The 13,211-nt window shown below is 39.1% G+C and overlaps 1 protein-coding gene across 11 annotated transcripts in view; it reads left to right on the top strand.

The window, feature by feature from the left end:
• Window positions 1-12,802, top strand: part of cacnb2a (calcium channel, voltage-dependent, beta 2a) — a 122,967-nt gene extending 110,165 nt beyond the window's left edge. For all 11 annotated transcript variants that reach the window (XM_052505910.1, XM_052505919.1, XM_052505909.1 and 8 more), the window contains one exon: window positions 10,403-12,802. In XM_052505910.1, coding sequence (XP_052361870.1) covers window positions 10,403-11,209 — 807 coding nt within the window. In that variant the 3' untranslated portion in view covers window positions 11,210-12,802. The remainder of the gene's footprint in view (window positions 1-10,402) is intronic.
• The last annotated feature ends 409 nt before the right edge of the window (window positions 12,803-13,211 follow it).

Raw genomic sequence — 13,211 nt, forward strand, 5'->3', positions numbered from 1 at the left:
TGGTTGGAGTGTGTGTTTGATTTGATATACTGTATGGATGTGGTTGGAGTGCATGTTTGATTTGATATACTGTATGGATGTGGTTGGAGTGCATGTTTGATTTGATATACTGTATGGATGTGGTTGGAGTGCATGTTTGATTTGATATACTGTATGGATGTGGTTGGAGTGCATGTTTGATTTGATATACTGTATGGATGTGGTTGGAGTGCATGTTTGATTTGATATACTGTATGGATGTGGTTGGAGTGCATGTTTGATTTGATATACTGTATGGATGTGGTTGGAGTGCATGTTTGATTTGATATACTGTATGGATGTGGTTGGAGTGCGTGTTTGATTTGATATACTGTATGGATGTGGTTGGAGTGCGTGTTTGATTTGATATACTGTATGGATGTGGTTGGAGTGCGTGTTTGATTTGATATACTGTATGGATGTGGTTGGAGTGCGTGTTTGACTTGATATACTTTATGGATGTGGTTGGAGTGCGTGTTTGATTTGATATACTGTATGGATGTGGTTGGAGTGCGTGTTTGATTTGATATACTGTATGGATGTGGTTGGAGTGTGTGTTTGATTTGATATACTGTATGGATGTGGTTGGAGTGTGTGTTTGACTTGATATACTTTATGGATGTGGTTGGAGTGCGTGTTTGATTTGATATACTTTATGGATGTGGTTGGAGTGTGTGTTTGATTTGATATACTTTATGGATGTGGTTGGAGTGTGTGTTTGATTTGATATACTTTATGGATGTGGTTGGAGTGTGTGTTTGACTTGATATACTTTATGGATGTGGTTGGAGTGCGTGTTTGATTTGATATACTTTATGGATGTGGTTGGAGTGTGTGTTTGACTTGATATACTTTATGGATGTGGTTGGAGTGCGTGTTTGATTTGATATACTTTATGGATGTGGTTGGAGTGTGTGTTTGACTTGATATACTGTATGTATGTGGTTGGAGTGTGTGTTTGATTTGATATACTGTATGGATGTGGTTGGAGTGTGTGTTTGACTTGATATACTGTATGGATGTGGTTGGAGTGTGTGTTTGACTTGATATACTGTATGGATGTGGTTGGAGTGCGTGTTTGATTTGATATACTTTATGGATGTGGTTGGAGTGTGTGTTTGACTTGATATACTGTATGTATGTGGTTGGAGTGTGTGTTTGATTTGATATACTTTATGGATGTGGTTGGAGTGTGTGTTTGACTTGATATACTTTATGGATGTGGTTGGAGTGCGTGTTTGACTTGATATACTTTATGGATGTGGTTGGAGTGCGTGTTTGACTTGATATACTTTATGGATGTGGTTGGAGTGTGTGTTTGATTTGATATACTTTATGGATGTGGTTGGAGTGCGTGTTTGACTTGATATACTGTATGGATGTGGTTGGAGTGTGTGTTTGACTTCATATACTGTATGGATGTGGTTGGAGTGTGTGTTTGATTTGATATACTTTATGGATGTGGTTGGAGTGTATGTTTGATTTGATATACTTTATGGATGTGGTTGGAGTGTGTGTTTGATTTGATATACTTTATGGATGTGGTTGGAGTGTGTGTTTGATTTGATATACTGTATGGATGTGGTTGGAGTGTGTGTTTGATTTGATATACTGTATGGATGTGGTTGGAGTGTGTGTTTGATTTGATATACTGTATGGATGTGGTTGGAGTGTGTGTTTGATTTGATATACTGTATGGATGTGGTTGGAGTGTGTGTTTGATTTGATATACTGTATGGATGTGGTTGGAGTGTGTGTTTGATTTGATATACTGTATGGATGTGGTTGGAGTGTGTGTTTGATTTGATATACTGTATGGATGTGGTTGGAGTGTGTGTTTGATTTGATATACTGTATGGATGTGGTTGGAGTGTGTGTTTGATTTGATATACTTTATGGATGTGGTTGGAGTGCGTGTTTGATTTGATATACTTTATGGATGTGGTTGGAGTGCGTGTTTGACTTGATATACTTTATGGATGTGGTTGGAGTGTGTGTTTGATTTGATATACTGTATGGATGTGGTTGGAGTGTGTGTTTGATTTGATATACTTTATGGATGTGGTTGGAGTGTGTGTTTGACTTGATATACTGTATGGATGTGGTTGGAGTGTGTGTTTGATTTGATATACGTTATGGATGTGGTTGGAGTGTGTGTTTGACTTGATATACTCTATGGATGTGGTTGGAGTGTGTGTTTGATTTGATATACTGTATGGATGTGGTTGGAGTGTGTGTTTGATTTGATATACTTTATGGATGTGGTTGGAGTGTGTGTTTGACTTGATATACTGTATGGATGTGGTTGGAGTGTGTGTTTGATTTGATATACTGTATGGATGTGGTTGGAGTGTGTGTTTGATTTGATATACTTTATGGATGTGGTTGGAGTGTGTGTTTGACTTGATATACTGTATGGATGTGGTTGGAGTGTGTGTTTGATTTGATATACTTTATGGATGTGGTTGGAGTGTGTGTTTGACTTGATATACTGTATGGATGTGGTTGGAGTGTGTGTTTGATTTGATATACGTTATGGATGTGGTTGGAGTGTGTGTTTGACTTGATATACTGTATGGATGTGGTTGGAGTGTGTGTTTGATTTGATATACTGTATGGATGTGGTTGGAGTGTGTGTTTGACTTGATATACTGTATGGATGTGGTTGGAGTGTGTGTTTGATTTGATATACTGTATGGATGTGGTTGGAGTGTGTGTTTGACTTGATATACTGTATGGATGTGGTTGGAGTGTGTGTTTGATTTGATATACTTTATGGATGTGGTTGGAGTGCGTGTTTGATTTGATATACTTTATGGATGTGGTTGGAGTGCGTGTTTGACTTGATATACTTTATGGATGTGGTTGGAGTGTGTGTTTGATTTGATATACTTTATGGATGTGGTTGGAGTGCGTGTTTGACTTGATATACTTTATGGATGTGGTTGGAGTGTGTGTTTGATTTGATATACTTTATGGATGTGGTTGGAGTGCGTGTTTGACTTGATATACTTTATGGATGTGGTTGGAGTGTGTGTTTGACTTGATATACTTTATGGATGTGGTTGGAGTGTGTGTTTGATTTGATATACTGTATGGATGTGGTTGGAGTGTGTGTTTGACTTGATATACTTTATGGATGTGGTTGGAGTGTGTGTTTGATTTGATATACTGTATGGATGTGGTTGGAGTGTGTGTTTGACTTGATATACTTTATGGATGTGGTTGGAGTGTGTGTTTGATTTGATATACTGTATGGATGTGGTTGGAGTGTGTGTTTGACTTGATATACTTTATGGATGTGGTTGGAGTGTGTGTTTGACTTGATATACTTTATGGATGTGGTTGGAGTGCGTGTTTGATTTGATATACTTTATGGATGTGGTTGGAGTGTGTGTTTGACTTGATATACTGTATGGATGTGGTTGGAGTGCGTGTTTGACTTGATATACTTTATGGATGTGGTTGGAGTGTGTGTTTGATTTGATATACTTTATGGATGTGGTTGGAGTGTGTGTTTGATTTGATATACTGTATGGATGTGGTTGGAGTGTGTGTTTGATTTGATATACTTTATGGATGTGGTTGGAGTGTGTGTTTGATTTGATATACTGTATGGATGTGGTTGGAGTGTGTGTTTGATTTGATATACTTTATGGATGTGGTTGGAGTGTGTGTTTGACTTGATATACTGTATGGGTGTGGTTGGAGTGCGTGTTTGATTTGATATACTTTATGGATGTGGTTGGAGTGCGTGTTTGACTTGATATACTTTATGGATGTGGTTGGAGTGTGTGTTTGATTTGATATACTGTATGGATGTGGTTGGAGTGTGTGTTTGATTTGATATACTTTATGGATGTGGTTGGAGTGTGTGTTTGACTTGATATACTGTATGGATGTGGTTGGAGTGTGTGTTTGATTTGATATACGTTATGGATGTGGTTGGAGTGTGTGTTTGACTTGATATACTCTATGGATGTGGTTGGAGTGTGTGTTTGATTTGATATACTGTATGGATGTGGTTGAGTGTGTGTTTGATTTGATATACTTTATGGATGTGGTTGGAGTGTGTGTTTGACTTGATATACTGTATGGATATGGTTGGAGTGTGTGTTTGATTTGATATACTGTATGGATGTGGTTGGAGTGTGTGTTTGATTTGATATACTTTATGGATGTGGTTGGAGTGTGTGTTTGATTTGATATACTGTATGGATGTGGTTGGAGTGTGTGTTTGATTTGATATACTTTATGGATGTGGTTGGAGTGTGTGTTTGACTTGATATACTGTATGGATGTGGTTGGAGTGTGTGTTTGATTTGATATACGTTATGGATGTGGTTGGAGTGTGTGTTTGACTTGATATACTGTATGGATGTGGTTGGAGTGTGTGTTTGATTTGATATACTGTATGGATGTGGTTGGAGTGTGTGTTTGACTTGATATACTGTATGGATGTGGTTGGAGTGTGTGTTTGATTTGATATACTGTATGGATGTGGTTGGAGTGTGTGTTTGACTTGATATACTGTATGGATGTGGTTGGAGTGTGTGTTTGATTTGATATACTTTATGGATGTGGTTGGAGTGCGTGTTTGATTTGATATACTTTATGGATGTGGTTGGAGTGCGTGTTTGACTTGATATACTTTATGGATGTGGTTGGAGTGCGTGTTTGATTTGATATACTTTATGGATGTGGTTGGAGTGCGTGTTTGATTTGATATACTTTATGGATGTGGTTGGAGTGTGTGTTTGATTTGATATACTTTATGGATGTGGTTGAGTGCGTGTTTGACTTGATATACTTTATGGATGTGGTTGGAGTGTGTGTTTGACTTGATATACTTTATGGATGTGGTTGAGTGTGTGTTTGATTTGATATACTGTATGGATGTGGTTGGAGTGTGTGTTTGACTTGATATACTTTATGGATGTGGTTGGAGTGTGTGTTTGATTTGATATACTGTATGGATGTGGTTGGAGTGTGTGTTTGATTTGATATACTTTATGGATGTGGTTGAGTGTGTGTTTGATTTGATATACTGTATGGATGTGGTTGGAGTGTGTGTTTGACTTGATATACTTTATGGATGTGGTTGGAGTGTGTGTTTGACTTGATATACTTTATGGATGTGGTTGGAGTGCGTGTTTGATTTGATATACTTTATGGATGTGGTTGGAGTGTGTGTTTGATTTGATATACTTTATGGATGTGGTTGGAGTGTGTGTTTGATTTGATATACTTTATGGATGTGGTTAGTGTGTGTTTGATTTGATATACTTTATGGATGTGGTTGGAGTGCGTGTTTGACTTGATATACTTTATGGATGTGGTTGGAGTGTGTGTTTGACTTGATATACTTTATGGATGTGGTTGGAGTGTGTGTTTGATTTGATATACTGTATGGATGTGGTTGGAGTGTGTGTTTGACTTGATATACTTTATGGATGTGGTTGGAGTGTGTGTTTGATTTGATATACTGTATGGATGTGGTTGGAGTGTGTGTTTGACTTGATATACTTTATGGATGTGGTTGGAGTGTGTGTTTGATTTGATATACTGTATGGATGTGGTTGGAGTGTGTGTTTGACTTGATATACTTTATGGATGTGGTTGAGTGTGTGTTTTTGATATACTTTATGGATGTGGTTGGAGTGCGTGTTTGATTTGATATACTTTATGGATGTGGTTGGAGTGTGTTTGTTTGACTTTGGATGTGGTTGGAGTGCGTGTTTGACTTGATATACTTTATGGATGTGGTTGGAGTGTGTGTTTGATTTGATATACTTTATGGATGTGGTTGGAGTGTGTGTTTGATTTGATATACTGTATGGATGTGGTTGGAGTGTGTGTTTGATTTGATATACTTTATGGATGTGGTTGGAGTGTGTGTTTGATTTGATATACTGTATGGATGTGGTTGGAGTGTGTGTTTGACTTGATATACTTTATGGATGTGGTTGGAGTGTGTGTTTGACTTGATATACTGTATGGATGTGGTTGGAGTGTGTGTTTGATTTGATATACTGTATGGATGTGGTTGGAGTGTGTGTTTGACTTGATATACTTTATGGATGTGGTTGGAGTGCGTGTTTGATTTGATATACTTTATGGATGTGGTTGGAGTGTGTGTTTGATTTGATATACTGTATGGATGTGGTTGGAGTGTGTGTTTGACTTTATATACTTTATGGATGTGGTTGGAGTGTGTGTTTGATTTGATATACGTTATGGATGTGGTTGGAGTGTGTGTTTGACTTGATATACTTTATGGATGTGGTTGGAGTGTGTGTTTGATTTGATATACTTTATGGATGTGGTTGGAGTGTGTGTTTGATTTGATATACTGTATGGATGTGGTTGGAGTGTGTGTTTGATTTGATATACTTTATGGATGTGGTTGGAGTGTGTGTTTGACTTGATATACTTTATGGATATGGTTGGAGTGTGTGTTTGATTTGATATACTTTATGGATGTGGTTGGAGTGCGTGTTTGACTTGATATACTGTATGGATATGGTTGGAGTGTGTGTTTGATTTGATATACTGTATGGATGTGGTTGGAGTGTGTGTTTGATTTGATATACTGTATGGATGTGGTTGGAGTGTGTGTTTGATTTGATATACTTTATGGATGTGGTTGGTGCGTGTTTGACTTGATATACTTTATGGATGTGGTTGAGTGTGTGTTTGATTTGATATACTGTATGGATGTGGTTGGAGTGCGTGTTTGATTTGATATACTTTATGGATGTGGTTGGAGTGTGTGTTTGATTTGATATACTTTATGGATGTGGTTGGAGTGTGTGTTTGATTTGATATACTTTATGGATGTGGTTGGAGTGTGTGTTTGACTTGATATACTTTATGGATGTGGTTGGAGTGTGTGTTTGATTTGATATACTGTATGGATGTGGTTGGAGTGTGTGTTTGACTTGATATACTTTATGGATGTGGGAGTGTGTGTTTGATTTGATATACTGTATGGATGTGGTTGGAGTGTGTTTGACTTGATATACTTTATGGATGTGGTTGGAGTGTGTGTTTGATTTGATATACTGTATGGATGTGGTTGGAGTGTGTGTTTGACTTGATATACTTTATGGATGTGGTTGGAGTGTGTGTTTGACTTGATATACTTTATGGATGTGGTTGAGTGCGTGTGATTTGATATACTTTATGGATGTGGTTGGAGTGTGTGTTTGACTTGATATACTGTATGGATGTGGTTGGAGTGCGTGTTTGACTTGATATACTTTATGGATGTGGTTGGAGTGTGTGTTTGATTTGATATACTTTATGGATGTGGTTGGAGTGTGTGTTTGATTTGATATACTGTATGGATGTGGTTGGAGTGTGTGTTTGATTTGATATACTTTATGGATGTGGTTGGAGTGTGTGTTTGATTTGATATACTGTATGGATGTGGTTGGAGTGTGTGTTTGACATGATATACTTTATGGATGTGGTTGGAGTGTGTGTTTGACTTGATATACTGTATGGGTGTGGTTGGAGTGTGTGTTTGATTTGATATACTTATGGATGTGGTTGGAGTGTGTGTTTGACTTGATATACTTTATGGATGTGGTTGGAGTGTGTTTGATTTGACTTTATGGATGTGGTTGGAGTGTGTGTTTGATTTGATATACTGTATGGATGTGGTTGGAGTGTGTGTTTGATTTGATATATTTGATATACGTTATGGATGTGGTTGGAGTGTGTGTTTGACTTGATATACTTATGGATGTGGTTGGAGTGTGTGTTTGATTTGATATACTTTATGGATGTGGTTGGAGTGTGTGTTTGATTTGATATACTGTATGGATGTGGTTGGAGTGTGTGTTTGATTTGATATACTTTATGGATGTGGTTGGAGTGTGTGTTTGACTTGATATACTTTATGGATATGGTTGGAGTGTGTGTTTGATTTGATATACTTTATGGATGTGGTTGGAGTGATATACTGTGTTTGATTTGATATACTGTATGGATGTGGTTGGAGTGTGTGTTTGATTTGATATACTGTATGGATGTGGTTGGAGTGTGTGTTTGATTTGATATACTTTATGGATGTGGTTGGAGTGTGTGTTTGATTTGATATACTTTATGGATGTGGTTGGAGTGTGTGTTTGATTTGATATACTTTATGGATGTGGTTGGAGTGTGTGTTTGATTTGATATACTGTATGGATGTGGTTGGAGTGTGTGTTTGATTTGATATACTGTATGGATGTGGTTGGAGTGTGTGTTTGATTTGATATACTTATGGATGTGGTTGAGTGCGTGTTTGATTTGATATACTTTATGGATGTGGTTGGAGTGTGTGTTTGATTTGATATACTTTATGGATGTGGTTGGAGTGTGTGTTTGATTTGATATACTTTATGGATGTGGTTGGAGTGTGTGTTTGATTTGATATACTGTATGGATGTGGTTGGAGTGTGTGTTTGATTTGATATGGATGGATGTGGTTGGAGTGCGTGTTTGACTTGATATACTTTATGGATGTGGTTGGAGTGTGTGTTTGATTTGATATACTTTATGGATGTGGTTGGAGTGTGTGTTTGATTTGATATACTGTATGGATGTGGTTGGAGTGTGTGTTTGATTTGATATACTTTATGGATGTGGTTATGGATTTGATATACTTTATGGTTGGAGTGTGTGTTTGATTTGATATACTTTATGGATGTGGTTGGAGTGTGTGTTTGATTTGATATACTTTATGGATGTGGTTAGTGTGTGTTTGACTTGTATGGATGTGGTTGGAGTGTGTGTTTGATTTGATATACTTGATATACTTTATGGATGTGGTTGAGTGCGTGTTTGATTTGATATACTGTATGGATGTGGTTGGAGTGTGTGTTTGATTTGATATACTGTATGGATGTGGTTGGAGTGTGTGTTTGATTTGATATACTGTATGGATGTGGTTGGAGTGTGTGTTTGATTTGATATACTTTATGGATGTGGTTGGAGTGTGTGTTTGATTTGATATACTGGTTAGTGTGTGTTTGATTTGATGTGGTTGGAGTGTGTGTTTGATTTGATATACTTTATGGATGTGGTTGGAGTGTGTGTTTGACTTGATATACTTTATGGATGTGGTTGGAGTGTGTGTTTGATTTGATATACTTTATGGATGTGGTTGGAGTGTGTGTTTGATTTGATATACTGTATGGATGTGGTTGGAGTGTGTGTTTGATTTGATATACTTTATGGATGTGGTTGGAGTGTGTGTTTGATTTGATATACTTTATGGATGTGGTTGGAGTGTGTGTTTGATTTGATATACTGTATGGATGTGGTTGGAGTGTGTGTTTGATTTGATATACTTTATGGATGGTTGGTTGTTTGATTTGATATACTGTATGGATGTGGTTGGAGTGTGTGTTTGATTTGATATACTTTATGGATGTGGTTGGAGTGTGTGTTTGATTTGATATACTGTATGGATGTGGTTGGAGTGTGTGTTTGATTTGATATACTGTATGGATGTGGTTGGAGTGTGTGTTTGATTTGATATACTGTATGGATGTGGTTGGTTGTGTGTTTGATTTGATATACTTTATGGATGTGGTTGGAGTGTGTGTTTGATTTGATATACTTTATGGATGTGTTTGGTTGGATGTGGTGTGTGTTTGATTTGATATACTTTATGGATGTGGTTGGAGTGTGTGTTTGATTTGATATACTTTATGGATGTGGTTGAGTGTGTGTTTGATTTGATATACTTTATGGATGTGGTTGGAGTGTGTGTTTGATTTGATATACTTATGGATGTGGTTGGAGTGTGTGTTTGATTTGATATACTGTATGTGGTTGGAGTGTGTGTTTGACTTGATATACTTTATGGATATGGTTGAGTGTGTGTTTGATTTGATATACTTTATGGATGTGGTTGGAGTGCGTGTTTGACTTGATATACTGTATGGATATGGTTGGAGTGTGTGTTTGATTTGATATACTGTATGGATGTGGTTGGAGTGTGTGTTTGATTTGATATACTGTATGGATGTGGTTGGAGTGTGTGTTTGATTTGATATACTTTATGGATGTGGTTGGAGTGCGTGTTTGACTTGATATACTTTATGGATGTGGTTGGAGTGTGTGTTTGATTTGATATACTGTATGGATGTGGTTGGAGTGTGTGTTTGATTTGATATACTGTATGGATGTGGTTGGAGTGCGTGTTTGATTTGATATACTGTATGGATGTGGTTGGAGTGCGTGTTTGATTTGCATTTGATTTGTTTATGGATACAATGCATTCAAAATCATAGAGCATAATCCCAAAGAGTGTTTTACTCTACATAGGTGTGTTGGTGTGTCTCACTGTACTAACGGCCATGTTGTTTGTTTGTGTTGCTAACCCCAGGGCAGCGGGGCAGAGCTTAAAGCAGGGGACAAGGCAGGACACGGTGTGGAGAGGAAGGGCTCCAGGGAGGACCACCACCATCACCATCACCACAGCCAGCATCAGAGCCAGGAGCAGCCAGACGGGGAGAGGGAGGAGGAGGAGGAGGAGGAAGAGGAGGAGGAGGAGAAGGAGGAGGAGGAGGGGAGGCCCCTGAGGACAGAGTCTTCCAGGAGACCCCAGCACATCCACCACCGCTCCTCCTCCCAGCGGACTGAGCAGCACCACAACAACCACCACCACCATCATCATACTGGTGGCGGTGGTAGCCGGGGCAAGGGCCTCTCCCGGGGGGAGACACAGGACTCAGAGACCCCCGAGAGCCGGGAGAGCAGAGAAAGCAGAGACTCGGCCTACATAGAGCCCCGCACTCACCTCCTGCACCAGGAGGAAGAGGAAGAAGAGTTTGGAGAGGAGGAGTATGAGGAGGAGGGGCTGGGAGAGGCGGGGCACCCTCAGCAGGGGCGCTACGAGGCTCCGCCTCACCCCAGAGACCACAACCACCATCACCACCACCACCATCACCGTGGCGGCACTGGCGAGGAGGCGGACCACGGTACGACAGGACACCACCGCTCCAAGGAGCGCAACGAACAGGACCACAACGAGCGCAACAAGCCGCGCGGTCACCAGCACCACCAACGACCGGCCCGCGACCACCACCAGTACTATGACCGGGACAGGGACAGGGACAGGGAAGGGGAGGTGGCCCCCAAAAAGAGGGGCGACACAGGGGACTGGGCCAGAGACCCCTATATTCACCAGTGACAGCCCAGCCCCTAGACCACAACCCCCCTCACACACTGAGACAGTGGTACTGTAGGACTCACCCCCCTCTTTCCCAAACCATTCTGTTGTCCCATCTTGCTGCTATACTCTTAAGCCCCTGCATCCCCTGTTTATGTCCGCCTCCTTTGTAAAGCCTGCTGCATCCTTAGCAACGGCACTATTTTGATCATATATAGATATGGATATATAAATATATAAATGTGTGTATCAATACATAGACGTTGTCGTTTATGTGTGGATATGCATGGATCTTCTCAAATATGCATATTTTAAACCTGTGTTTGATAAAGCATGACACAACAGCAGAATTCTCTTCTGTACTGTGCTTTCTGTGATTAGCGTTTTTAAATTGTATTTCTATATTGTTTTTTTTCTTTTTCTTACTGCCACTTGAACAATAATTTGTTCATTCAGACTACTGTTAACGGTGACTGACTGAGAAGTGGGAAACCAGGTAAGGTTAAATGCTAAATATTTGCGATTGTTTTATTTCTGTTTAATTCAAATGTTCCGGTTTTTTTTCTTTCTTTTTTAATTTTTAAAAAATTCTGCTCATTTTCGGTGTTTGGTCCTCTGACATTGGTTCCTCTGGTGTTGATTCCGCCTCTCCATTGGGGCACACCTTGGTCTTGCCTTACAAGACAATTAATAGTGACATGACTTGCTGTCTTACATTACAGTACTGTTGTTCTATTTATAAAGGGTCCAGAAACATTTTATAACATTGATAACACTCTGTTCAGCACTTTTAGCACAGCATTCTGTAGACTGATTCACAGTGTTGGTGTCCGGTGTACAGCGATTTGATATTTTAGGGTACAGTTATCGGGTCAAACCAATCCACTCACACACTAGGGGACTTTTATCTATGATGATATGTCTTTTTTAAGTTTGACCATTTTCTAAGGACAGTTCCATGTACTTAGTACAGTCCAATTAGCTATGAATGTGCATTATGAGGTATTGTGAGAAATTTGCCAATTGTCCACTTTTTCTTTTGAAAATCAATCACAACCACTGAATGATATCAACTGGATGAAAAAGGGAAGCCTTTCTGCTAAGCTACTGTGGTCAAGAAATGTCGTAAGCCCCAAGTTATAACCGGAGCCATACATTTAGAAACGTTTTCTCTCTAAAAAAATATTTATTTTAAAATATATGGCTCTGGTTATAACCTAGCACAGTTGAGGTTAGGGCCAACTCCTAACTTAGTTCAGGCTGCCCTCTATAAATTAAGGGAGTTCATGTGCCCAAAATTGCACCCTATTCCCTATATAGTGCACTACTTTTAACAAGGGTGCACTATGTATGAAATAGCGTTCCATTTGGGATGCACCCCTAGGGTATCCTGTCCCTCTGTTTACATTACCATCAACCAACCAGTCCCCTAGAACAAGTCTTAGTTTTTAAATGTTATTTTTGCCTCAAATATTATGATTATAATGTACAATCCATTTATATGCTACTGTAGTAACACTACACATTTTTAAGAGTGTACATTTGTATGTACATATGTATAAATACAAAAAAAATAAACTTGGCAACAAAGGATTTATGTAGAGGACAAGAAAATCAACTGGTCTTAGATTTATTTGAAATAGGTTTCAGGAAATGCTGTTTCTTACATACCTGTGGTGTCTGTCTGTACTTTGTGTGTCGGCAACTGTGTGTACGTGCGTGCATGTCTGTGTCTAAAAGTCATCGCTTCCTCTGAGAATGACATTCATAGCTTACGTTAGTAATCTGACCAGGAATGGCCCGCCAGGACATGGGAGAGATGAGAAGAGACAGAAGTGAAGAAGACTGGTCTGGTCTAAGAATAGAGACCTCTGAAACCATCCTGAAACTCCCAGGTGGAACCAGCTGCCTCCGAGTCGCCATGACGCCATGAACGTCAACAGCAGAGAGAGAAGGAGAGACAGAAGGGACTGAGAGCGAGAGAGTAGACAGGTTTAAATGAGGCAGAGCGCAGTGTTTTACT

Source organism: Oncorhynchus keta, chromosome 4, assembly GCF_023373465.1.
Source record: "Oncorhynchus keta strain PuntledgeMale-10-30-2019 chromosome 4, Oket_V2, whole genome shotgun sequence".
Taxonomy (NCBI): domain Eukaryota; kingdom Metazoa; phylum Chordata; class Actinopteri; order Salmoniformes; family Salmonidae; genus Oncorhynchus; species Oncorhynchus keta.